At 41.1% G+C, this 27,973-nt stretch overlaps 1 protein-coding gene and 1 long non-coding RNA gene across 3 annotated transcripts; one reads left to right on the top strand and one right to left on the bottom strand.

Annotated features, from left to right (window-relative positions):
- Positions 1-20,324, bottom strand: EXOG (exo/endonuclease G). Of its 2 annotated transcripts, none has more exons than XM_081163833.1 (6): positions 20,227-20,324; positions 16,464-16,613; positions 15,288-15,427; positions 14,617-14,693; positions 13,537-13,651; positions 1-968 (listed from the first exon to the last, which is right to left on the bottom strand). In XM_081163833.1, exons 1-6 carry the CDS (start codon positions 20,261-20,263, stop codon positions 507-509), a joined length of 981 nt encoding a protein of 326 aa, XP_081019959.1. In that variant the 5' UTR covers positions 20,264-20,324; the 3' UTR covers positions 1-506. The 2 variants fall into 2 exon arrangements, with proteins under 2 accessions (XP_081019959.1, XP_081019958.1); XM_081163832.1 differs by lacking the exon at positions 20,227-20,324 and adding an exon at positions 19,771-20,200.
- LOC308569769 lies at positions 20,234-27,234 on the top strand. Its single transcript, XR_014000832.1, has 2 exons — positions 20,234-20,366; positions 22,003-27,234. It is a non-coding gene; the product is annotated as an uncharacterized lncRNA (long non-coding RNA).
- The last annotated feature ends 739 nt before the right edge of the window (positions 27,235-27,973 follow it).

The following is a 27,973-nucleotide window of genomic DNA, read 5'->3' as shown; positions in this document are numbered from 1 at the left end:
TCTTGGGGAAACATTTATTAAAAACTTGCTTGGGAACTGGCCCCCATCGCCTGGTTCTTGAATTGTCAGTTTATACAAATAGTCACTTACAAATGAATTTGTTCTCAAGAGGCATTTCTAGAGATTTAGATGAATGAAAACAAAGAAAAGGCTAAAAAAAATACAGCTGGCAAAGAATTATATAAATAATATAATACCATTTCTACAGCACCCTGTTAGAAAAGGAAAGTTATATCTAGGAGAGGTCTACTTATATTCGCAAGGTGACCATTTTCTATTTTTCTTGTATTCCAGAAGAGATTCAGAATAAAACTTACAACTGATGATGGATTTAGTAAAGGGCACAAACGAGTGACCTTAAGTCTTATTGCCAACCTGTGCCACAGGAGGTGTTTTAATTTCTCAGCAAAGTGCTGCACTTTCAGCATAGGCACACAACCAATGGGGAGGCTTGTCCAAGTTTTCTTCTTAGTAGTAGCAGAGTCTCTGTACAACAGTTCTTTATATTAACCAGATCTCCCTTCTCTAGCTTCCATTGATTTTTGCATTGCTAATTCCTCCTCCTTCTTTTTATAAACCTTTAAGAGATATTCATCGGGCTCAATTCCCTTTTCCTGTAATTCAGACATGATCTTTCTCAACCTTTCCAGTGTCCTTGCACTCTGCAACTTCCGAGTGGTGATGTACAGAGTGAACTCTTCCAAACTCATCAGCTTACAAGTATCAACCTCACAGATATTTCTAACGTCTTTAGTTTTATTCACCTGTGGGAAGAAAACAAGGCCTGACATTCTCTCCAGGTCTTCAATACTAACTTGGAATTCCGGCAGCTGGTGGTCAAAGCCAATAGCGTCATTGGGTACCACGAAGGCCCCAAGTACCAAAGGATCTGTGGATGTTTCACTTCTTCGGGCCAGAATCACTTTGTAAAGATGCGAGGGTACAGCCACATCATCTTTTCCAATTACCTATCAGCAGAGCAGAGAGATTATATCACTCAAACTCATCAGAAAGGAGGCCATAATCCTCCCATATCTAGAACTAAAATTTTCTACATAATGTGCAGCTGCCAAACAGATTAAAAGGAACACCATACTGAAGACTCCACTACCCCAACATCAAACCAGCTGCAGTTCTCTCATGTAGAGCTGCCAAAATAAACTCAAGCTGATAATTGACAATGTTCCTATTCATGAAATACATAAATGAAATATGGTAAAAGGAAAACGTGATGACTACCTTCTATAGTTTATAAACCAAAGACAAAGCCCATGGAATCTGTGAATAGTACAAGAGGCAATCAATATAACAGATTATTATAACAATGACACTGAAGTAATAGTACATAAGAATTTATTTGAAATGGTCTCCAATTTTAACACATGGAAATTAGGCACAATGTAGTCAAAAAAGCACTAAAAAGACCAAAAATATAAATTTCCTGGTGAAGAAGAATCTATTACAGAGTTCTTGGTGAGATCTCTCAAAAGTCTGACAAGGAGACAAGAACAGATTTTGGAGAAAGACAGTAAAAAGCATCATAAATTCTCTGTGAAAGCATGTCTACCCTGCACACAATCTGGTTAAATAGCAGTGACCCTGCCTTCTTTTATGGTATCCTGGGAACAGATTAGCAGTCTCAATTATAAAGAACAAGAGGGACAAGTGACAAAATGTAGCGTTTTCAGTTCAGGGCCATCACCTTTTCCAAGATACTGTATTCCCTTTCCTTCTCCCCTGCCCTCCGTTTCCCATATCCTAACATACACAACAGCCAGTCAGCATTTTGTGATCATTCAGCATGCTTTTTTTTTTTACTTTATTTATACTTATGCATCATACAAACACTAAATAAAACAAGCAAATAATACCAAAACAGAAAAAATGCAAAGCCAGAAATACAAAAATACAAACATAATGACATACACATAGATCACTGAGCATGTTCCATCTTCTTTGGGCTGTTTTTTTAAGGGGTGTGTGTCTCCCCGCCCTTTTTCTGGATTTCTGCAAACCTTGGGGTTCCCCTGAGTCTACTGATACCTCACTCTTGTGCATGGATATAGCAGTTTTGGTTAAATAGATATCAGCTCCCAGAGAAGGTTTGCTATTAGTATAAATGATTCTTTGATCTTCTGGAAAGCTGACGAGTCTACTGTAGTTGGTTTTAAGCGAGCCATGACAATGAAACCAGTTTAAAACTGGGTTATAGTGGTACTGCCAAGCTTGGGGAAAACATTTTATCAGGACGGTTAAACAGATGCTGTATAAATCAACAATGATGTTTGTCTTTTCCCCACAGATTGTTTCAGAACACTGATTGCAAAAAATTCCTCTTGTACCCTATACAACTGATTTGCCATTAAACTGATCAAAATGAAGAGGTGCTAAATTTGCTGTGATTGCAGGAAAAGAAAATATTTACCAAAGGTGGATGTCTTTCATTCATAACACACACAAGCTGTTTTCCAGGTCATAGCTGATTACTTAAAAACAAAATGGTTTTAGTATCAGTATGTCAGACTTAGGACCAACACACTCAGCTTCACATGCTATATAATATAGTCACATATATGAGAGCAGGTTTTCACCCAATTTATGGAACTTTTTTCACAACAGTCACTGCGTGAAGACAGGACTGCATTTCTATTTGAAAGCTACTCTGGGAGTAAAAATGCTTTAAATAGGCACATAAAAGCACACTGGAGCATGTATGCACATATCTGAGGGTAGAGCAAGGCCTGGAAAAAAAACAAAAAACTGCTTCCATGTGACTAGGGGCTCCATGCTGAAAATATGAAGTATATATTTGTGCAATATCAACCATCTCAGATGCTACAATCAGCGGTATCATCATCATGTTGGTGGTATCATCACTGAGGGCTGCCCAGCTGGCACTGAACTGTGACAAGGTCTTTTCAGTGGTAGCTCCCTGTTTGTGGAATGCCCACCTAGTGAGGTGTGTCTGCCTCCCTCATTACTGTATTGACTTTCAGAAGCAATTTGAAAATATTCCTGTTTATCCAGGCATTTGATGGCTGAAAGGAACTATTCCTGGCAACCTTGAGATCTCTGGTTGAGATAATGGTTTAATTAACAGTTTTCAGAATATTTTTAATATTCTAAAAGTACTGATGTGTTTGCTGCCTTGGGCTCTTTTGGAAGGAAGGTGGGACATAAATAAATAAATAAATAAATGTATTTATTTAAACAAATAAATGTATTTTAAAAAATAAATGTAAAGGGTGATATATGCTGGGAGGGGAGAAGAACATTGGCAATGGAGTGTCATCCCCGTACTCAGTTGGAAGGATACGCTTGTTAAAAATTCTGGGATTCTCAAACTGATCTGTGATGCGGCAGCTAAAAAAGCCAATGCAATTCTGGGCTGCATCAATAGGAGTATAGCATCTAGATCAAGGGAAGTAATAGTGCCACTGTATTCTGCTCTGGTCAGACCTCACCTGGAGTACTGTGTCCAGTTCTGGGCACCACAGTTCAAGAAGGACACTGACAAACTGGAACGTGTCCAGAGGAGGGCAACCAAAATGGTCAAAGGCCTGGAAACGATGCCTTATGAGGAACGGCTAAGGGAGCTGGGCATGTTTAGCCTGGAGAAGAGGAGGTTAAGGGGTGATATGATAGCCATGTTCAAATATATAAAAGGATGTCACATAGAGCAGGGAGAAAGGTTGTTTTCTGCTGCTCCAGAGAAGCGGACACGGAGCAATGGATCCAAACTACAAGAAAGAAGATTCCACCTAAACATTAGGAAGAACTTCCTGACAGTAAGAGCTGTTTGACAGTGGAATTTGCTGCCAAGGAGTGTGGTGGAGTCTCCTTCTTTGGAGGTCTTTAAGCAGAGGCTTGACAACCATATGTCAGGAGTGCTCTGATGGTGTTTCCTGCTTGGCAGGGGGTTGGACTCGATGGCCCTTGTGGTCACTTCCAACTCTATGATTCTATGATCTTCCTCCTCTTTCATTCCATTCCATGTAGCAAGTCTTGAGTGACACACAAACACACACACCACTCAGCTATGTAGATATAATAGCTTTATTGTTCTTTTCAAAGTTACAGAACCCGTTTTGTGAACAGCATGGAATCCTGGACTTCCACGGCTCATGAGAGAGAAGTGGGTGGTCTCTGCATGTAGGACCTGCGCAGAAGTGCCCCCGCAGGTGCTCCACCCACCACAGTTGGAGCTGTGCAACTACTGCTGCAACTTCCAGCAAGAGCTCATGAGATCTCTCCGGAAGCCGTTGCTGTGTGACCCCAGGAAGTGAGGCTTGGGGTGGAGGGCAGCATAGCACAGCACCTTCCTGTTTTGCCTCCAGTGGTGAAATCGAATGGACCGCCTCTGCCTTCATGCACAGAGCTCCGACATCCACAAGGATCCACCAGAGCCTCTGGAGCACAACAAAGTGGTTAAAGACTGTGTACTTTTATGTGATCAGCTATGGTGGTGCTTTCTTATTTGTAATGGGAGGTAGCAGTATCTTGCACAGAAGTAGCGAAAATACCAATCAACTGACAGAACAACAACAAGAACAAGAGACTAACTCCCACCACGTGAACGGCACTGCAAAAGACTTTTATGATTATAGTGCATTTTTGAGACAGGTAATGTGCATTGTTCCACATGATTGCTCAGCCCAAGCAAGCTGAAAAAATATCAGCATGTTCATAAGCTATGTCTCTGTAGTTTTGAAAGTAATGTCTTCATTCTGAGAAGCGGTTCAAGCATGGGACTCTGGATATTTTATGCCCGAGTGCCACCTAGTGGCTTTTTAGATTTTCTAAATGGCTTTTTCTATTCAAGAGCTTGCACATCAATTTCCATAATTTAGATCCGACACACATTTCTCTCGCTGCTTGACTGAAACAGACAGAGAGCATATGCCCTTATGGTAAGTGAACAGAAAGCATCTGAAAACTATTCATGCACACATGTCTTCTTTGATTTGTGATCATCTATTCACATACAAGGGATGATGAGAGAGTCACCATTTGCATCTGCTGCTGCAGCAGCGACACAGTCTGGCCAGAGAACAGCAGTGGCCTTTTTACAGTGTCAAAGACTTGCTGTGATTTAAAAGCTAGCACAAATAAAAACAAACTACAGTATTACATAGTGGAATTTGGTCCCCCCATCATGCTATCTAATTTACTGTTTCATTTGTACGATAAAATGGCAGGTCACAAAATACAAAAACAAACAAGCATAAAAACAGCCTTTAAAAATAATACAACTTTAAAAATATGGAATCTGGTTTTGTATATAGATTATTTATTTTAAATCATTTTTATACAACCTTTCATTTTTAAAAAATAACCTCAAAGCATGACTCACACCTCACAGCGTAACTGAGGTGTTCTAGGAAGATACCACGGTTAATGGTATCACAAACCGCTGAGACATCAAGCAAGAGCAACAAGGTCACACAGACCCTGTCCCTCTTCCGGGTCATCCATTAGGGCAACCAAGGCCCATTCCCTCCTGAAACTCGAATGGATCTAGAATGGGTCTAGATAATTGGTCTTCCTCCCACCTCAGAGTCCTGGAAATGGACTACTAAGTACCTTCCACAAAATGGGCACAGGAGCAACAAGATGGCACTATCATTAGCACAAAGAGAGGATCCAAAAACACACAGTTCATAAGGAAATAGAGCAAGGCATTGCTTAGGGGGTGGGGAAAATAAGTGGTTTAATTCACAATATAATCACAGTTACAGGACATGTTGCTGAACCTCTATCAATTTTGTTCTGCTAACTTACTATATATAGATTTGTTGACACCACTGGGTTAGTTTGGAAGACTTCAGTATTGTGGGAGACCATAGAGAGTGGCTTGCCAACACACTGTTCTGATTTTGCTGAGACTGGTATAAAAAGGAACAGCTAGCAGAGGCATGCCTTTATGTCAGATCTATCTAACACAAGTACCTCTACCAGAGTTGATTTAAGATAAGGTGACACCTAGGCTTTCAACAAAGTCTCCTTGCTAGTTGATTCCAGGATGGAATGTCTGTTCCATCAGTGAAGCTTTGTCCTGGGCTGACCAGAAATGCTCTCTCCTGAAGACAGGAGGGACCAGCCACCCCAAATGTGTACAGTAAGCCACAATTGTTCAGTTATGATCATCTGTTGTAGTTAAAACCTTTTGGGACCAGCAACAAGATTTATTGCAACAGGGCATTGTGAGTGATTTATTCAAAGCTGGAAAAAATGAGCTGCTTTCTTGTTTTTGTCTATGCTTAACCCACATAAATGCCCCAAATTCACCAGCCACTGCTAAATCATATTTTATGAGATCCTGTGGCTGAGGAAACTGTATTTCTGGGGCACTCACAGTGAGGGGTGCTAGCCCCATCACCTGCTATTAGCATGTCAGGGCTTTGTTCCAACCTTAGTACTTGCTTTGAGGAAACTCTTCCCATTTTGCAGCCCACCCAAAGAAAGCAGCTACAACAGGTCAACAAAGAGAGGGAGAATGCCAATTGGTATGACAGGTAAGTGTGAAAAGCGAATTATTACAACACATGAAAAAACACAATGTGTCTGCATATCACTACCAGTGTCAATTACTGAAAGTATACCTGGAACAATGTTCCAGTGTAATAGCTTCTCTTGATTTCGTACTGCTGCAGAAATCTGGGTCTCATGACTTTGAATCGTTTGATGATGTGTTTCAGCTGGAATATTGGTCAAAATTTCTAACTTTACTAGACACATACCACATTATTCATAGGGCTGAATGTCAGGAACCATTGTCCCTTCTATTCTACCCTACCTGGGAGCAAAATAAATTACCCCAAACAAACTGTGTTCACAATAGCTACTGCACAACCCTGAAACTGGCATCAGTAGACGACCTGACCCAAACCCAAATCTGAACTTCATGTAGGTGTCACAAAAGCATTTATTTGAACTTAGCATTTGGTGGTGGGAATAAATGCTGGCAATATGATGGGGTTTTAACATTCAAGGCATAATCCAAATAAAAGTTGGTGTGCAGTTAAGTAATTATAGTGCAATCCTATGTTTAGTCATGATTATGTTGAGGTATAAGGCCAAAAGGTCTCAGATTCAATTCCTGGCATCTCCAGGTAGGGCAAGGGAAGACTTAACCTCTGCAACCCTACCACTAGACAGCATAGACAAAACAAACAAACAAAAACAGCTAGATGGACCAATGGTATGACTCAGTATAAGGCAGCTTCCTGTGTTCTCAAGGAGATCAAAGCAATGTAACTGTGCTGGATTGCACTGTTAAGACCCATTTATTTCAATGGAATTTAGGCACTGACTATGATTGAAAATCAATTGAATAATCATCTGCCTTTGAAACTATTTATTGATTACATTTAGATAAATCAGCATATTACCCAAATGTCAATGTAAGTGCTTTTTTTGAAATACCAAAAGTAAAATAACTTTTCATAGATCATAGCATCATAGAGTTGGAAGGAACCCATCTAGGCCAACCGCCTGTAATGCAGGAATATGCAGCTGTCCCATATGGGGATCAAACCTGCAACCTTGACATTATTTTAATATTTGATAAATAAAAACTACTTCTAATTGTCAGAAAGAAACACCACCTTTAACATCTTATTGCAATTTTCCAAACAAAATTAGTATTTAAAAAGCAAAACTAGTCTAAATTTGCTGTCCTATGAGTTATAAGTGACCTTTGATTAATCAATTACAACTTTCATTGACTAACTTACCAATTACACTGTAGCCCTATTTATTCTTCACTTTTTAAATTGTAAGTGGTATCTCTGGGAGTATGTGAGCTAACATCACATCTTCCATATACAAAATGTGGGTTTTGTATGGCACAAAACTGGCCTCATTTTTATGGGACAGAGAATACATAGAACTCTCTAAAAGTATCAAGTTTTCCAATACACAAATCCAAATGGGTCATAGAAGCAAATAATAATAATAATAATAATAATAATAATAATAATAATAATAATAATAATAATATCTTTATTGTCATTGCCCCCTTTGGGGACAACGAAATTACTTGACTGCTCCATAAAAACACTAATTAAACAATACAGTATAATACAGCAAGGGAGATTAGATGACTTTCAAAGTCCGGGTTTCCCATTCAGAGCTGAGTTCGCTCTGGAGAAGAAGCTGTTCTTAAGACGGCTCGTTCTTGTCTTCATCATCCTGTATCTCCGTCCCGACGGCAAGAGCTCGAAGAGACAGTGACCAGGATGCGATGGATCTTTTACTATGTCCAGTGCCTTCCTATGGCACCTTGTGGCATAAATCTGCTCTAAGGTGGAGAGTGGGCAGCCAATAATGCTCTCTGCTGCCTTAACAACCCTGCACAAGTAGTGTTTTATGCTTCCAGAAAGTCACTGAAAAACCCACCACTTAAAACTTAGAAGAAAAAATGCATTTTCACCCAGCCTTTCCCTTAAGTTGGTAATGCAAAGCATAACAGTAGAACTTTGCCTGCCAACTGTTCCCCAGATCAAGCGTTCTTTTAGCAACATATATAAACAGCTATCATATAACCCTTCTCCAGCTGTACCAGAGAAAGTGACCTGAAGAAACTATTAGAGAAATACAACTTTAAAAAAAGATACTTGCTCTGTTGGCAACATAAACAGGCAGCGTGTAAGAAGAAATATATCAAGATCTTTGTGAGTCAGTGCCCTCTAGTGAGTGGGCAATGCAATGCCGCCACTGTAAACAAAATTAGTGGATATCACTGGACCTTTGCCTCAGAGATGGCAATTACCTGAGATTTCTGCAGGGTATGGTCAATAGAAATCAAATTTCATCAAGACTTAGCTGCCAGCACACATTATCCACCGCTGCACACTTCGCCTTGCATCAGAGGCAATGTTGTCAGATGCGTTAAAACAACATCCGCAGAAAGTCTGTGTGCCCCAGTGACCCTTTCCTTCCCAAATGTACTTCAGAATCCTTGAAATCTTGGTGGAACTCTGTAGGCTCAGAAAAATAACCTTATTCCACCTCATCCACAAACTATGTTGTTCCGCTGCAGGCAAGGCTGCGCCACAAGAACTGCCATACCAAATCAGGCTAAAGAGCCATCTAGCCAAGTCCTCTGCCTCTAATGGCGACCAGCCAGGTGCTTCAGGGGAGCTCACACGCAGGATGGAGATAGCAATCCCCTGTAAGCCTACTACCCCTACGAGTGATCTAATCCATTTTTAAAGCTGCTGGTGCTACAGGCCATCAAAACATTCTGTGGCAGTGATGACTACCACAGATGTGGACATACAGCTACACTGGTCTGCCCTGAATCAAATTTTAGTCAAGTTCATTGGATGACCTTAGAATTGTAGCCTTTTAGAAACACATGAATCAGAGGAATTATCTTAACTTTCAAAGTGAGCCACAGACAACATTATTGATACTCATTTTTTAATCAGCTATCTAGGACCAGAATAACGAGAAGGTGGGGTCCAAAAATTCATTTAACTGCAATATAATTGTGCGGTGATTACTAGACACACTATCCTTCTTGTTTCTTGCTTAATCAGCTATCTAACACCAGAATAACGAGAAGGTGGGGTCCCAAAAAATCATTTAACTGCAATATAACTGTGCAGTGATTTCTAGACACACTATCCTTCTTGTTTCAGAATAAGCCTGTGGCTTCCTTGGGCACAGTGTCTCCAATGAAATGTTTGGTTTTCCCAAGCTGTTACTTGAGCGATGACACTGACCATTAAATATCTTCCTGAAGATAACATTATTCTAACAGATATCACCTCAGGCCTGGCCCGTTCACTTGAGCTTTATTATAAACATCCTTTACAGAAGGGAACTAACATTGGCGCTGTGCAGAATTCACTTCTTCATTAGATTTATTTTTCTGGTTACAATTGTCTTAAAACAATATGAAGTGTCCACTACTCCATTACTCTCTGGATTACTGTTGTTATTGGGTGCTTTTTACTGCTTTTGTCCTTTTTACCCAGCTTTTCAATTTCGGAAGGCTGTATCAGGAGGAGACTTCAGGGAGCTCCAAGTTAACATGAAGTGAAACCTAGACTCCGAAGGGGCTTCTGCTTGATGTTACTTCAGTATTTACTCCCGCTTTGGTCATATGTACTGAAATAGGAAAACCATGAAAGGCAATAAAATATAGGACATCTCTCTTGACCCGGATATGATTGAATCCTTTTGTGTCCCCCTAAAAGGTGTAGACAGTACCACTAGGCAGCAACAAATGTATTGTGTCCTGCCTTCATTGTTTAAGGTAATTGTCCTTGAAATTAATGAGAAAATGATAACATATTCTTAGGAGATATTATTAGCATTCATATTAATTCTGCATCCCTCCTTCAGACATTGTTATTCTTTTGGAAGGATGTTTATCATTCCAATCTTGTGAATTAAATAGAAAATCTGCCTACTGTGTCTATCACACTCTCTTGTTCCCCATCAGCATATGATTTATTTTTTTAAAGCATACAAAATTTCTTAGCAAAATTATGAGTTGGTACTGTTAGTGATACACTTATTTATTTTCTCACAATGCTATAAAAGCTACTAGTAATACAGGGTTGCTTTTTGTAAAGTCGTCCCCCCAAATGTACAGAATATTTGCAGAGAAAATGCCTGTAATTCTTGAGAAATATTAGAATTGTAGAGTCTGAAGAGTCTACGAGGGTCATCTAGTCCTACCCCGTCTACAATGCAGGAATCTCAGCTAAAGCACCCATGAGAGATGGCCACCCAACCTCTGCTTAGCATCCTCCATGGAAGGAGAGTCTGCCACCTCCCGAGGGAGTCTGTTCCACTGTCAAACAGCTCTTTCTCTCAGAAAGTTCTTGTTTAGTCGGAATCTCCTTTCTTCTAACAAGTATCTATCTTCTAAACTCTTTCTTAGAAAAAATTATATTAAGTTCATCCGAAAAACCCTCAGTGAAAACAGCTGGTCAAAGTTCTTTAAAAACAACTGTTTATGGTAGAGAGACAGAAAAAAGTTCTTTTTTATTAAGAAAAAAACCTTGTCATTAAAACTCAATTAAAAATATTTGATAAAAGCCCACAACCAAGGCTGGTAGGGGGAAGGGTTTATCCCCAGTGTTGTACTCAAATCTTTTTCAGATCAGTAATTAGTAAAGTATGATTCCCCAGCATTCGGCGAAATCCATCAGAGAAGCATAATGGTTCAAAATGTAGATGATCTGACCTTCCTCAGAATGAGGTTTCATACAGGAGGTTTGGTAAGACCCATTATCCACATGCTATTCACATTTTTAAAATAAAGTGAACAGAATAATTCAACATCATTAACAGTGAAAGGCAAACATAACTGAATAGCTATAATTGAATAACAAGGCAGACATTAATTAATGTGTGTGCTTAATCAGCTAATTCACAAGCCATTTAGATTTAAGGCTTTGTAGTTGGAAAATCCCCTCCTAAAGGGTAAGGGCAGTTCTGTAAGAGAATGACCTGCCTAGAGGGCTTGTATAAATTCCCTTCTTTATTTGGCTTGTTTCATCCACTTTAAAACTGTTGGGGGAGGCAATCCAGGGCATTCTCCAACTCAGGGGGAAAAGCTAGGGATCTGATCCACGCTTATTTAAAACAAATCCAAGCCAGTAAGCCATTTTTTGGTGGCAAATGCTTCCTCAGGCAGTTGGAGCTGATACCTTAACACATCAGCAAGAGCCTCTGATAAACAGTGGGTTGCATCCAAGCAACAGATTCACAAAGTAAACCTGATAAAAATCACCTTATAATGTTTTTAATATGCCAAAAGTCAACGTGAGAAATAATCCCTCTGAACATCTTGCTTTCTGGTGGATGTGTTTCATGGCAGAAGCAAGTCCTGTAGGACTTTGTTCTCAAGAAACTGTGCATAGCTGGTGAGGGGAACCTTTGGCCCTCCAGATGTTGTTGAACTATGACTCCTATCATCATGATAACTGTGCTTGCTGGGAGTTGTAGTTCAGTAACATTTGGAGGGCCAAAAGTTCCTCACACCTGGTGTATAGAGATGCTGCCTAATATGGTTTCTCACAGCAGCACTGTATTTATTCATTTGTGAGAGTGATACTATTTACAGTCTTGTTTGCAAAAGAATTCTTATTTTTGCTAAACATATTCTGTTTTATTCGTAATTTATCTAGTCGTTCTCATTGTATAAATTAAACATAGTTAGGTTAAAAGTAAAAGATCCAAGTCTGTCCATATACTTCAGCAATGAAATCCCCTCAAAGAAGAGACTTTCAATGAAATATAAAGCATATATAAGGGGGGAAATCCAGAATCTGGGAATTATGGGTGACAAAATTATAAACTTTGCATTTAATATGGGTTCAATCTGAGTGAAATGTAGGAGGAAAAATGATTGCAAAAAGACAGATTTAGAAACAAAGATCTGCTAGCAGACAAAAGTCACTAAACTGACATTCTCCAGAGAACAGCAGTATATAAAGCAAGATGCTGTCATTTTGATTTGCTCTGGACGAAGATGGAAAACCTGCTCCTGCCTCTCCAGTGACACAGAAGAGATTCTTCCTGTTGGCATTCTCTTTTACGTTTTCAGACACACATTTATATTCTGCAAATGTGTCTCCCAAATATCAAGTGTGGTCATCAATCTGTATTTGCAACAAATGCTTCACCAAGGCAGACAAAACGATGGCACAGACCTTGAGACACACCAAATTCAGCCAACAGATAGCAGCAGCTTCAGATTAATTTATTTGGTAATGAGAAGTAAGTGGTAACATAACCCAAGCAAGGAGCAATGCCATAAGCAATACTTTGGGAGTTCCTCTTTTTTGCTTAAGAGATCTAAAAATAATCACATGTCCATAAGGGCAAAACAAAAACACAAAAACAATAGTATAAAGCCATTAATTTAATAGTTAACTTTAAACAGTGCACAGCCACTGGCTGAAAACAATTTAAGTAAGCTTGAAGAGGATACAGCTATAAACCAGAGCTAAAATAATTAATCTATGCATTATTATTTTTTAAACGTAAAGCGTATTTTAATCTCGTATTTCTAGAATTCACAACATTACTTGCATCATATTAAGCAAGTCACAGGACTTCACTTTTCTGGATGCATAATTTTGATTTGTTTCACACACAGTAAGCACAGCTCTGTTAAAAATCCACCACTTGATGCCTGCAAAGATGGCGTGCACTGCAATGCCTCTTACTGTTCTTACTCAGTTCTGTTTGCTGCCCACAAATTGTCACTACTCCTTCCTCACAATACATGACTTAAATTTTGCTACTTGGGCCACTGGACCTATTATATGCACATGATCCCATATTTATATTCATCAGCTGAGACCACAAAGCAAATTCAAAAGGACTACTCAACAGCATAAGGCCTCAAATCGTGCAACCTTACCACCGGTTGTTATTGCCTTTCTCGCACATGCAGTTCCAAGGCTGCATCCAGTTCAACTCCTAAGAAAACCTGCATGGCAGAAAACCCCCAACAAAATCAAAGAGGACTTTGTTCCAATTACATGGCTAGGTTCAATAGCTTACCTGATACACAACCCTTTTTTTCCCATCATCATCCATCTGAGGTAATGTCAAAGGTCCAGAAACAATCCAGACATCTTCAAATCTGTCAGTCAGTTCCCGGCAATACATTTCTAGCCTGAAATTAAGCCAAAATAGTTTAAAGATATGGACTAGTCTGGGGCTGGGGAATTCCAAACATACCTAGAACAGAGAAGGGCAGTGGCGCGTTTTAGGGATGGGATAACATTTCCCAAGCTAAATATATTAAGTAAGCATGATGAGCAAATGTGAGCTTTAATCTTCAGTTTATTCCTATATGACACTTTAGCTCGGCAACCAGATCACAAATCAGGTCTCTGCCTTGTTTGCTTCCATTCATATGTATCTTTGCACATGCTTGTGTTATTGTTTGGTCTGTACCTTGGGGAAGCTATTAGTGGAAATGCTTTGTTTCCAACATGCTGAGTCAATACTTTAAAAAGCCAATACTTTATTTGCACCTTTTATATTCAAGCTGATTGGTAGAAACAGTGCTTTGTTTCCAACATGCTCAGCAAGTAGAGGTCAGAGTGTATCTGTTTACAATGAGTAGAAGGCAGAGACCCATTCCTGGACTCACCCACTTAGTAGCTACCAAATTAACAGAAACCATTATCATACTGTTTTCCCTGCTTGAAGCGAGCTAATTCTATTTCTGTGCTAGTGTGTGTCTAATTAATTGAATTCCATTCCATTCCATTGGATTTGTAGGCTTTAAAATGCCGTGCACTGTATGCCTTCAGGAAGAGAAATATTATAAATCTCAATAAATAAATATATGAACCCTGGACTAAGGCTTAATATGTCTGCCACTTGCCCTGGGCAGCACTTCTCTCTTTGCATAAACAGACTATAGGAGCTTTCTGGCTAGATGACCAGAATGCTAATATGTGTGTTCCTCCCCAGAGAAAGCTACATAGTTTCTCTAGTTTATTTCTTTATTTTTTGGTGCTTCTTCCCTTGCCTCCCTCTCTCCAGGTTAGGCTGACACATTAAAATGTTTAAAATATCACTAAACAAAATTTTACCTTGAATTTAGTTAATCTAGTAGTAGCAATTTACCTATTCCAGAATCCAGCATTATTCTGATAGTTCTGGGGTACAATGTTGGATAGATAAAATGTTTCTGCCATAGCCTTCTGTAAGAAAAAAGAATTGTACACTAAATTTTGGATGGATACCCAGACCTATTTAAATGCTCAGAATGAAACAGAATCAAGCAGTCATTTGTCAATGTTTATCTCTTTCAGCAAGAACCACTAAGAACATTCTAATACATTTACACACAGAACAACAGTGCCCCAACATCATTCTGTTACATGATATATTACATTTCAAAACCGGTGCCTTCAAATTCAATCTGCTGTTTAAATTACCCACTTCCCCCTGGTCACTACGGCTAGCACAGTCTTCCCCAAATTGTTGGTCTTCAGATGTTCTGGAGTGCCTCTCACCATCTCTAATCAATAGCCATATTAGCTGGGGCTAATGTGAGTTGTAATCTAAAATGTCAGTTGGGCGCCACACTGGAGAAGGCTGGGTTAGCAATGTTTTCCAGTTCTCTCAAAGCACTTTCACAGCTCTGTCATTGATTTTAGGAACCATGGATTCTGTTCCAGTTCCATGTTTAAACTACTGCCTAGTTCTGCTGAAAACATGATGTACAAATTGGTTTTAATGTTCTCTCCCCCCCCCCAAGAAATAACAAGCCAAGAATTAAGTAGCAGTCCTACTGGTGAATATTTGTTATCCCCAGCTGGTGCCATATGGCCTCGTGACCAACCACTCCCGATGTAGTCTTCATTCAAGGCAGTGAATATTGGAGGGATGCTAGGATCTGGTCTAAATTTGCAATGTTTTCTGTCCGCATTGCCTGAGGAACAAAAGCAAGTTGTTCAGCAAACCTTTTCTTTTTTTAAAAAAACAAAAACTATACTAAATGCAACTGACAAAACTGCAAAATAAACAGCAATCCTAAACAATATCCTAGAATACAGTCCGTTCACATGGAGCACTGACAAGGCTTATTGATCTCCATTATTATCCTGTGTGAGCTGGCAATGTGCATTCAAGACTCCCATGAAACTCTACATTGCAAGGAAAAACCAGTAGGTGAACTGTCTTTCAGGGAAGATTGTCCTCTATTACTGATGTTTCTCACCGAGAAATCTGGTAAGCCTCAGATGAGTCCTCTACTCCTACACACATCATGTGCACTTTGCCAATCACCCTACATTGCCTCATGTTTAAGGGTCACAAAGGGAAGAGGATGTAGAAAGGGGAGGAATCACATGGAAATGAAAGCCTTCACTGGCTGAACAAGTCCATATCAATGATAAACAAAAAGAAGGGGTTACTTACATTGACTAAAATGCCTACAAGCTTGCACCAAAACTAGTAGACATCCATAGGATATGCTCTTAAATTCCACAGACATCCACTAACTATCTTGCACCTACTGTATCAATTTGAAGTCTCACCCATAGATGCAAATAATATTTCTGGGCTAGCAAGAAGCACCTTCATGCTCACATATGCTTTCTTCAGGATCTATAAATTTTGGCTGAGCTTGGCTTCTAGCAGGCAGTGAGGTTCAGTTTTCTCATGTCCTGATCCATAGAGGCAAAGCATCCCTCTTTTGTACCTCCTGCTCAGCCACTTCTGCCAACCACATCTATGAAATCTTGTGCTCTTTACAAGACTATTGAAAGCTAGTCTATGTGGAAAACATAATTTACCCACCTGACAGAAGAATCCTATGCATTTTTTACTCAGAAGCTCCTCTATGCTGTGAGGCTTACTCTCAAACAAAGGTCCTATTACTCGTGCACAGCCAGTGAATTGCTTCTAACCCACAAGTAATAAATTAATTACAAGCAATGAACAAATGCACACAAGAGTTCACTTACCCAAAGTCTTATGTTTGGAAATATGTTCAATCACCCATCTAGGCACTCGTTTTGCCTGATCATAAGATAATGCATGATTGGTGTAATGTCTGATCTGTGTTCCAGCTGCAGGAAATCCATACTTTTCCAACACAGTCTCTGTTATGGGTTCTAAGAGAGAAATAAAGAGTTTTAAGGCCAGAACATGTGGGGTTTGTTTTCTCCCACTGAAGAGTAACCAGAAAGGCGTCAAATGCCTAAGAACCCCATTAACAACTGAGAATTTACCCAAGACTTACAAAACCCTTTTCATTTCTGGTAGTTTCAAGTGTATGAGGCTAAGCTTTCTTTCCATGCAAAGCACCACATACATGGATGGTGTCAGTATTATTGCAATGTGCTCTATGTAGGGGCCAGGTTGGGATGCTGGTTGGTACAAAATGCTGCAGCTTGACTGCTGATGGAGCCAGACTGCTGCCAGCAAGTTACACCAATGATTATAAGCTTGCACTAGCTACCCTGATGTTACTGGGCCAAGTTCAAGTTTCTTGTATCAATTTTTTAAGGCCATTAACAACAGGGATCCAGAGTACCTTCAGGGTTGCCTGGCTTCTCAATTGCCTGATCACTAAGACCATTAAAGAAGTCTGTTAGTTGTCCCTCATAGCTCACTCATGGATTGTATTCACCAGGAACTATGCATTCAGTACAGTCAACTGATTCTGTGGAACTATTGATTAAAAATTCACCAGTTTTAATCCTCACAACGACCCTGTGAGGTAGGTTATGGTGAGAGAAAAGTGAAATCACTATCCCATGACCACCCAGTGAGCTTCTTGCCTGGTCACTGTGATAATCTAATTATCATTAATATTATTTTATTATATTTCCCTACCACCCTTTATCTGAAGATCATAGGGCAGTTTATAATATAAAAACACAAAATACATACCATAATAACAAAAGCCTAAACCTCAATTGAAATGGATTAAAAAAATCAGTTTCTTCCAAGAGCACCAGGATCTGGTCTGCAATCACCCGTTCAAGAACCTTTCCCAAGAAGGCCCTCCTAACAGTGTGGTAAGTTCTAGTGATCCATCTTGATTACCCAATGCAGAGCCTTTAATGTAGTGGATCCTACTATCTGGAACACCTTTGCCCTGGAAATAAGGCATGCACTAAGTATTGCACCATGTGCTTTCCACACATGCTAAAAGCTTTTAATTTTTACCCAGGCCTTCCTAGATTAGTCTGCAGGCGACAATTTATAGTATACTGTGTTGGTTTGTGTTATTTTATTACAGTATGTACTTTTGTTCTGAACTTTTGTACAATGTTTTGTGGTTTTCAAAATGTTGAATGGTTTATACATGTTTCAAAATAAAATAAATAATAATAAATAATAGTTGAACTGGAAATTCAACCTGGGCCTCCCTAGTTCAAGGCTGTTACTCTAACCACTACACCACGCTGGCTTATCCAGAGGCATGTGGGGGCTACTGATGGAAGCAGAATTATGGGCTGGACTGACTTTTGGTCTGATGTGTTCTAACCGCAGAGGAGTCCTGCCACAAAAAGAGATAGGACCAACCCAGGCATCACCCAACAACAGAGAATTTGAAAGGGAGGTTGATGAGAGCCTACTTCACTTATCACAAAATTAAAAACTTTCTATCCTTTCAAAACACAAAACATTTTAAAATGTTGTTGGGTTGAGAAGTGATGTGGGCTTATTGTGTACTTGTAACCTTTTGCCCACCACTTCAGATTGATTTTTTGATAACAGTTATACAAATACACTTAATGCCACCATAAAATGAAAAATATGTCATTGCTAGCAATTTACTGCTGGTGTGATACAGCCAGACAAAACCACTTTCTCAATACAGCGCTGATTGATTTTCAATGTATACAGGGAGAAAAGTGGCAGATGTTATTTTTAATTCAGTTTATATTTAACAATTCAGGAACAAACCACAGGTTGTTTGGTTCGATTTTTGTGCCATGTTAAAAAAAACACCAGTTGTTTGCATTAAAAAACGTACTACTTTTGCAGAAACAAAAGCGAACAAATGTTTAAAAACAACTTATTTCAACATAAATTGTTATAAACAGAAAGCAATAGATAAAAGAAACAAATACTCTGTTCTCTTGTGCCCAATTTTTTCAGACCATGCTGTAAAATATAACTAGCATGACTCCTAAGGGCCTACAATGCCATATTAATGAAAGGCAAATTCACTGTAAATTTGTGCAATTCTTTAGAAATCGCTAACAGGGTTTTAGTGGCTAGAGTGGCTAGAAATTTTTAACTAAAGATGGATAGATAAGAATGGGAGACCACCAGGAGTCCCATTTAAAAGTTGAATCTAGATAAACTGATTTTTTTTCTTTAAAAAAAAGATATTTAAGTGTTGAAGAGAAATGTAAGCATTTGAGGAGATGTGAACATTTCATTTTCAACTGCTGGCCACTGTAGAAAACAGTATGCTGGGCTAAATGAGCCTTTGGTCTGATCTTGGGGAAGAGTGATAATCAGCTCAGTCACACAGGGATTCCAAAACTTGGGTCTCCGGCTGCTTTTGGACTACAACTCCCATCATCCCTAGCTGGCAGAACCAGTGGTCAGGGATAATGGGAACTGTAGTCCAAAAAGCAGGCGGAGACCCAAGTTTTGGAAACCCTGGTAGAAGACAAGCTGTCCCCAAGATATTCCCCAATGGCATCTGCCTGAAATCCTGGGGAGCCTCTGCCAGTCCGTGTAGGCAATACTGAACTGGATGGCGCAACGGTCCCGATTCAGTGCAAGGCACCTTCCCATATTCCAATTTAATTTGAAACTGCGCCAGATCAATAATAAGGTAAAAGGTAAGCACCAGGAAAACAACACGGAAAAAGCTGGAGAATAATCAACAGCAAAAACGTCATGAAGAACACCAGAAGTTTTGGGTTTTTTTTAAACATGGCGCCCAAATGCTACCCAAACCGGTGCCCGGCGGAAAAACAGAAAACTCTTCAAATTATCCCGCAACTGTCGAAATTAGCTGTTGCTAATCCTTTTATTACAAAAAAAAAAAAGATGTAAGCATTATATCAGCAATATTCCTCTCCGGTCTCCTTTTATATGATGCTCTTTAGTAGAAAGCTCTGCGGGCGCAGACCCGCCGCTGACTGAGGGCTGCTTTCTGTATAGCAGGCCCCACTTTCCCCCTCAGCCGCGCGTCGCCAACGGGCGCCCTCAGCCATCGCTCCGGCCGCCGTGATCGGAGAGCAGCGCTCCCGCCATCGAGCCGGGTCGGCAGTTGCGCCTGCGCACTCGCTCGCTTACCCTCCTGAGGCGGCGTTGGCGGCGGCGGTTGCTGTTTTGCCGAGGCGGCGGCGGCGGCCACGGAGCTCTGCAGGGCCGCGGGTGGGAGGCGGGGCTCCCCGAGGAGTTTGCGGGCAGTCAGCGCAGAGGCCGCGGCTCCCAGCGCCGCCCCGCACACGAAGCCGCCGAAGAAGCGGCTCCGGGCGAGGCGGGCGCCCAGCGACCCGGCCATGATAGCCGGCCTGAGGGAGGGGAAGGAGCCTTTCCGCCTCCGCCTCAGTCCGCCTCTCTTTGCTCCGCCTCGTGAGGGGAGGAAAAAGCGCGCGAAAGCCAAGCTCGCCGCCACCCTGCCTTCCTGAAGCGGGGCAAAAACCTGCTATCCTCACTTGTACAATTAAGTACTCCTGAGACGGGTTGAAGAAAGAGCCCATAAACTTATTTACTACAGTAAAATGCCCCCCCCCCCCCAGGAAACACCTGGAGTAATATTGTGTCCTCGTTTTGGGTGCCACATTTTAAGAAGGGTGTTGACAGGCTGGAAGGTGTGCAGAGGAGGGCGACCAAGATGGTCAAGGGTCTGGAAACCAAGCCTGATGAGGAACGGTTGAAGGAGCTGGGTAGGTTGAGCCTGGAAAAGAAGAGGATGAGGAGAGATATGATTGTTGTTGTTGTTTAGTTGTGTCCGACTCTTTGTGACCCCCTGGACCAGAGCACGCCAGACACTCCTGTCTTCCACTGCCTCCCACAGTTTGGTCAAACTCATGCTGGTAGCTTCGAGAACACTGTCCAACCATCTCATCCTCTGTCGTCCCCTTCTCCTTGTGCCCTCCATCTTTCCCAACATCAGGGTCTTTTCCAGGGAGTCTTCTCTTCTCATGAGGTGGCCAAAGTATTGGAGCCTCAGCTTCAGGATCTGTCCTTCCAGTGAGTACTCAAGGCTGATTTCCTTGAGAATGGAGAGGTTTGATCTTCTTGCAGTCCATGGGACTCTCAAGAGTCTCCTCCAGCACCATAATTCAAAAGCATCAATTCTTTGGCGATCAGCCTTCTTTATGGTCCAGCTCTCACTTACATACATCACTACTGGGAAAAGCATAGCTTTTACTATACGGACCTTTGTTGGCAAGGTGATGTCTCTGATTTTTAAGATGCTGTCTAGGTTTGTCATTGCTTTTCTCCCAAGAGAGATATGATAGGCATCTTCAAATATCTTAAGGGCATAGAAGAGGGAGCATGCTTGTTTTCTCTTGCTCTGGAAGGTAGGACTTGAACCCATGGCTTCAAGTTACAAGGAAGGAGATTCCGGCCTAAACATCAGGAAGAACTTTCTGATGGTAAGAGCCAGTTGACAGTGGCACGGTCTCCGTCAGAAGATGGGGAACTTCTTCCTTCCTTGGAGGTTTTGAAGCAGAGGTTGGATGGTCTTCCATCAGGGATGCTTTAGTTGTTCCAGCATTGCAGGGGGGTAGACGCCCCTTGTGGTCCCTTCGAAATCTACAGTTATTCGATTATAAAGTACAACAATTCCGCATTCCGTTGTTTTATGTTGGGAAATTTTTTTTAACTACATATTTATGGATAGAACTGTTTTATTTGCTTTACAAGTGCAAATTTCTTTGTTTGTAGCCGGCCTTGGGATTTTGCAGTGGGGGGGGGCTAATGAGCCTAATAAAATTCAAACCGTTTCATATGCAAACGCAGTTCCAACTCCCATACAGATGCATGCTGGGATAAATAGGGCTGCTTTGCGGGAGGCTGTTTTGAGGAGGGAGGGGGGCTTTATTCCATCAAAATCCCATTTCTTTAAAAAGAAAAAAAGAGTGCTCTGATGGTGTTTCCTGCTTGGCAGGGGGTTGGACTCGATGGCCCTTGTGGTCTCTTCCAACTCTATGATTCTATGATTCTATGAATAAAATAAAAATTATAGAATAAGAAACTACCTCTTTCCCCTCAGCTGCCATGTCTGTTTGTGACATCACTGACAGTCCTTACATAGCCAGGGATGGGAAAACATCTGCCCAACCCTACTAGGCCTCACATTTTTGGAGGAGGGCACTTGTTAATAAAGAAGTGATGACTGAGGAGTCCCCTCACAGCCTTCCCCTGCATTTGCTAAATAACTATATCCCTCATTTGTGTTGTTGGGATAAATTTATATAACATTCCAATGAACTTACAGAAGAATATATCTGTCATACAGAATATTAACAATCCAGCACAGATAATTATACCCATGGTGTTTTGTTTTTCCAGAATCTGCTAAAACAGAAGGGAGAGGTCAGCCGTTACCAGCAAGGAAGGAAATATTCCTTCGAGAAGCTTCTCCCGAAATGGAAGGCACACAAGACTCTGTAATTCTCTTCTTTGGGAGGTGGCTGTCGTGTGGGTGGCCTTAGGAAGCTGAATGCGAAGAAGGCAGGTACCAGCCCTTTGGATTGCAGCAAGGACAACCTAGGAGCATCTCTCACCTGCTGTGCTTGTACCTCCTCACTCTCCCAATCGCTACCTCTGCACCAAGCCAAGAACAAAGACCAACATCTCGCCCTTTGAGCCCCATGTTGGGCAAAAGTTTCCTGCAGGGGGTTGGACTCGAAGACCCTCGTGGTCCTTTCTAACTCTACAGTTCTATGATTCTGTGATCTAAGGGCATTGCTTTCAAGTGAACACATCATTCTCAGTGCCTGAAACATTTAAAAGGCATTCAAAGGTTTTTATAAAAATAATCTTTATAAAAAATAATAATAATTTATTAGTTTTCCAATTGAAATTGTCATATGATCTCAACAATCAAGCAGAAACCACCTAAAATGGCATGAGATATAAAGTCTTTCTTCCTGTTCCTGAGAGATTTGAAGCTGTTAAAAGGGACCAAATGGGGAAATCCTTTCAATTCCTAAGAGGCAGTGAGTTGAGGGAGGCCAGGGCCACATCCACACCATTCGTTTAAAGTGCCGTGAAGCACTTTAAACACTCATGGCTTCTTACCCCAAAGAATTCTGGGAGCTATAGTTTGAAAAGGGCACCCAGAGTTGTTAGAAGACCCCTCTGTTCCCCTCCCAGAGCTACAACTTCCTGAGTGGTTTAACCACCCATCCTTTCCAGGGAATTCTGGGAATTGTAGCTCTGGGAGGGGAACAGGAGGGTCTCCTAACAACTCTCAGTCTCCTTAACCACCTACAGTTCCCAGAATCCATGTGGGGAAGCCATGCCTGTTTAAAGCGTCACAGCACTTCCAATGAACGGTGCAAATGTGGCCTAATGTTTCCTCCCCTCATTTTTGTCAAACTGCTTGTCTTGCTCCTGCATTATGGTATATAAGCTTCCATGAACCACAGCTCGTTTCATCAGATTGATGATGTGATCTCCTGAAACTCACAGCCACAGTGGGGTATGCAGAGGAGAAGAACAGACTCCATCACTTGCAATCCAGCAGATGTCCGCCTGCAGTCTCCCTTCAAAGCTCCTTCCCTCAGTTATGGCCACGGCCTTGTCCATTGCTCACTGTCAGTATTTCACATTCATTTCTCCGATGCAAATAGGGACATCCTGCGGTTCTCTTCATGACTTTCATGGCTGGTCTTGTGGAAAAGCTTGCCGACTCCGGACATCCCTGAAAGGCAAAGGCAAACAGATGAGTGGGATGGCCACCATCTGACAGCGTCCATCCAGACACCTCCACTGGTTTCTGCCTGCCTAGGGCATCCACTGACATCATTTAAATGCAAATGCAAACTCCACCAGCTTCCGCCTAGGGACAGTCACCCGCTGCCATTGGGCAACTTCCCTCCTCTGTTTGGCTGCCTATTAATAAACAAGGCTTCCAAACCAGTTTGCATCCATTTCAGCCAGCGTAGCCTTGCAACATCCACTAGCCTGAATGCAAACTCTTCCGGCAACCATCCACCACCTGCAGCCTCGCCAGGTCCATTGCCAGACGACCGCCTGCTTCAGAGCTGAATATCAGCTGCCTTCAAGTAGCAATCCCACTAGCAAGTAAACTTTGAACTTGCCTTCTCCTTGCTCCACAGCATTTCAGCGCTGGGTGATTGCCTCCTTCCGCCTGCCAGCTTGCTGCCATGGGGCAGGACACCACTAGAGCTGAGTGCCACCGCTGCTGCCTATTTCTGGGGAGGGCAGCTGCCTTGCCTTTTCCCTTGGCCAACATTTATACCCACTCAGTTGCCTTTTTTTTTTGGTGACATCACAGTCAACAATGGTAGCAGCTGGGGAAGCATCACCATCACCCCCTCAGCCCTCACAATGGTGGGTGTAGCTCAACAACAATTGGCTTCTTGGTCTATTACCAAGGAGATATATAACCAAAATCAGGTGGAGAAGGAAGAGCAACTGAAGAGGGAACACCATTCACAGTACACGGGACAGGAAGCCACGGTCTTGGGAGCAGCTGGGCTGGCGCCACCCCTGACCTCTCTAATATTAGTGCCACTCTCAAGTCTCCAAGGTGTTCCTTCCACCAGCCTTGTTTTTAGATGTGCAAGGTTTCTCTGGTCGCTGAGGACAGCCAAGTCCAGTTCATCCACATCCTGCAGAAATGCACTTGTGTCCAGCTAATCCATGCGAGACCTTTAAATTACTTGAGACTCCAGAAGCCGCTTCAGTTTCTTCCCAGTAACATGGACCTTCTCGTGAGCTTCAGCATAATCTCCACCAGATTTGATGAGCAAGTGAGTGGAAATCTCCTACAGTGTTGACTTGTGGCTACCATTCCAGAAGCTCTTTCTCCAGTTGCATTAATTCTCTTTGGCTCCTGAATTGCGTGAGGACCAGCATTTCTTTATCCCAGCTTTTTTCTCCAAGGAGCTTGAGCTGGTATACGTTGCAGCAAAAACAATGAACACAGCTATCTTGCCTACCTGAGAAGAGACTAAAGGAGCACGCTTCTGGATGTTGTTGCTTATGGTAAAGTTTAAGAATGTATGAATAGCAGTTTGCAGACAGTGATCCAGGGGGTCCTGGGAGACATCACACATTGCCTGTGAGATTAGGATAGTAGATGCAATTGAAAGGCACTTTGTTTTCTGGATCTGCCACCTCTACAGTGGCTTGTTGGTGAATTGGAGGCACTGCTGGTGTCCTCTCACCCTTCTTCCTGATGCAGAACTTCACTCACCTCTTCTTCCCTGACAAAGGAAGTGCCATTTTGTGGTTTGCCTCAGGTGTCAAAATGTCTTGAGTTGGCCTTGCCAGCAGCCATAAGGCCCAACCAGTCTGGCAAGTGCTCTGTGTTAACAGTATGTGTACTCTGTATAACATTTAAGAGTTGTAGAGCCTTTTTGGCAGAAGAAGCAGGTTCAAATGCTTTGAATAAATAAAATCAGTCCTTTTTTCCTGGGGGAATGCAGGGGTACGCATACCCCTAAACATGTTGTGAATCTTAGTTTGGCAGTATTTCAATATGAGTTGGAAAATAAGAGTACCCCTAAACATTTTTAAGGAAAAAAGCACTGAATAAAATTAGCCGGTGCGGCACAAAGGGGTTCCAAGGCAGATGTTCTGTGATTTCTCTTTAGGAAGGTCAATATGGCAAGTTCTTTAGATTCCTTCATCAGACTGAGTGGGGATGAGGGGAAAGCTGGCATGGTGTGAAAGTCACAAAGTCTGCAGTTGTAATAGTTTAAAGCAGAGTCCTGGGGGAGACTTGCAAGCTAATTAATTATTTTTTATTCATTGGATTTATATACTGCCCTATACCGGGAGGTCTCAGGGCAGTTCACAGAATAAAATCAAAATATAAAACCACAAAATACGTAATCAAAATAAAAACACCAACCCGATAACCACCCAGGTTATTGTAAGGCTGCAACCCTAATCCTAGTTACTTGGGAATAAGCTCCACAGAATTCAATGTGGCTTACTTCTGAGAAGCTATGGTCAGCAAATAGCCATGGCACATGCCCTGATCGGGGGTAAATAGGGAAGTTGTCCCTACAAATCACCAACACAAAATATTTGAAATTTATTGTTTATTTTAATATACAAAAAAAGATAAATTTGAAATAGTTCTTTCTAGGTTTTTTCCTCCTATTTGTTGGAGCGGAGCTGCTTCACACAGGGCAAAAATACTACATTCATACTGGTTTATTCTGGCACCCTGAACTTAACTGAAGCAGCAATACCCAAACTTGGCAGATCTAATTTCAAACATGAGACTCGTTTCTAAAATACCACAGTAAAAAGGAACAAAGATCCATTGCAAATTTATGAATTATGATACAATGTTTCAAAACATTTCCATTTCATAACTGCATACAGCGGATGTCTTCTTTAGCCCATCTTACATATGTATATCTATATTTATTTATATATATAATATATATAAAAAATCAGCACAATCCAAAAGGGGTTACAGCAATGAGCTCAACTCTCTGTATACTTTTTTGTTTGTTTGTGTGTGGATACTATAATATAAATTCTCTTAAGTCAGTAGTACAAGCTATCTCTGGTCTACTTTTTTTATTTTAAGCTACAAGAGTGAAATATAACCTACAACATTTACGTTTCACGTATCTTGGTATACAAACAGTACATTGGAATTTGAGCCAGGACCAATAGTCATTTTAATTATTTCACCATCTGGTAGAGCTTTCTGCATTTATCAATTTCCTAAACTAGTTACTTAATTCTCATTTCTGAAGTTTGCCAAGAATTCAAATTGGAAATCTTGTGGGAACAGGTTACTGCAAACTCCTCTGTAGGCCTTCTATGTACAAGTTAAGTAACACAGCTTAATAAGACATAACTATTCATCATAAAACTGATACACACATCTCACTATGCTAGACTAGTTTTAGGACTTTATTTCCTTGAATAAAGCATACCATTTAGAAGTAGTTGGTAAAAGGAACAATGGTTTTAAAAAAAGACAAAGAGTGTACTTCATTTTTTTGTGCCCCCTCCCTTCCGAATTTTGTTCTATCCTGTGACATTTACTACAAGCATCTAATGGTATAAACAATGCAGAAAGCTCTTTCCACAAGAACTGACAAACTGTACTTAAGTCAACTTTACAGTAGGAAATTCACCAAACTTAAGGACAAAATGTGACAAGTATTCACAGGTGAAAGACTGTAGGCTTCAGTTCTGATATTCAAATGGTGGTAGATTGGCAAGAGGAATGCCCTGGCTTTGTGCAAATGTAGGGGCATAGAACTGGAGACCGAGAAGCATGTTTTAAAACCACCTTTTTGCAGTATCAGCAAGTATCACTATATGACAAAACTTTTAACTTCATAGAAAGTTTTGGAGGGGACAGGTAGTTGAGTCTCCCCTCCCCCTGTAACCACTAAAAGCTTCACAAATGTTTGACACTGATAATTTCGCGTTGGCGGAGGCAAAAAAAAAAATTATCTCCAACCTGCCGCGAATTTCATTTTTGATAGGAAGGTCTCTCTTATATTGGTAAAACAGCATGTGTCTCAATGACCAGGAATAAAAATTGTAAGACTGAACAGATTATTATTATTATTTTAAAAACCCTAAACCATTTCCCCTCCCCCCCACCGCTCCCAAAAAACCAAGATCAGTGAAAATAATGCTATAGATTTCCATTCCAGAGAAAATTGTAGTGCTGTTATTTGGAGAAGATCAGTCTCTACTAAAGGGCTCAATATGGATCACCCCATGCTCTGTCCAAGTTGTACCCCTTTGGAACTTCATGTGCAGGGTCATGATAACTGGTGGCACCTATCCGCCATGTCAGATGTTCCAAGTAACTTTGACCAGATAACCAGGAAATATCTCCCAATAAAACACTGAACACAGTAGAAATCAAGGAAAGGAAGCACTTGTTCATAACGCCCTCTTGCTGTACATACATCCAACACAATTAGAGCTTGACACAAAAAAAGCCCTTTTGGTTTAACTGGGAGTGGGGAAAGGAACCACAAGCTTCAAAAATGAAATGTAAGCTGCAATCCTTAGGGATCCATTTTTTCCTTTCTGCATATAAATTATATAAAATATATAACTTATATAACACTTGTGTGTAGCATGGTTCCTTGTCTGCATATGTTACAATCTTGCAGTACAAAGAAGATTCCAGAAAGCAACACTGTTATAATGTGAAGTTTGAGGTAACTGGTTCTTGAAATACCTGGATCACAGATTGCATCCAGAAACAACAATTGGATAATGAAAAGCAGTTTCTCTTCCCCCCTCCCTGTAACATCCTGATGGCGGGGGGAGGAATTAAAAAGAACTTACA

The sequence above is a fragment of the Podarcis bocagei genome (genome assembly GCF_964188305.1).
Source record: "Podarcis bocagei genome assembly, chromosome: 12".
NCBI classification, from domain to species: domain Eukaryota; kingdom Metazoa; phylum Chordata; class Lepidosauria; order Squamata; family Lacertidae; genus Podarcis; species Podarcis bocagei.
This window is presented reverse-complemented; position numbering and strand designations above follow the sequence as displayed.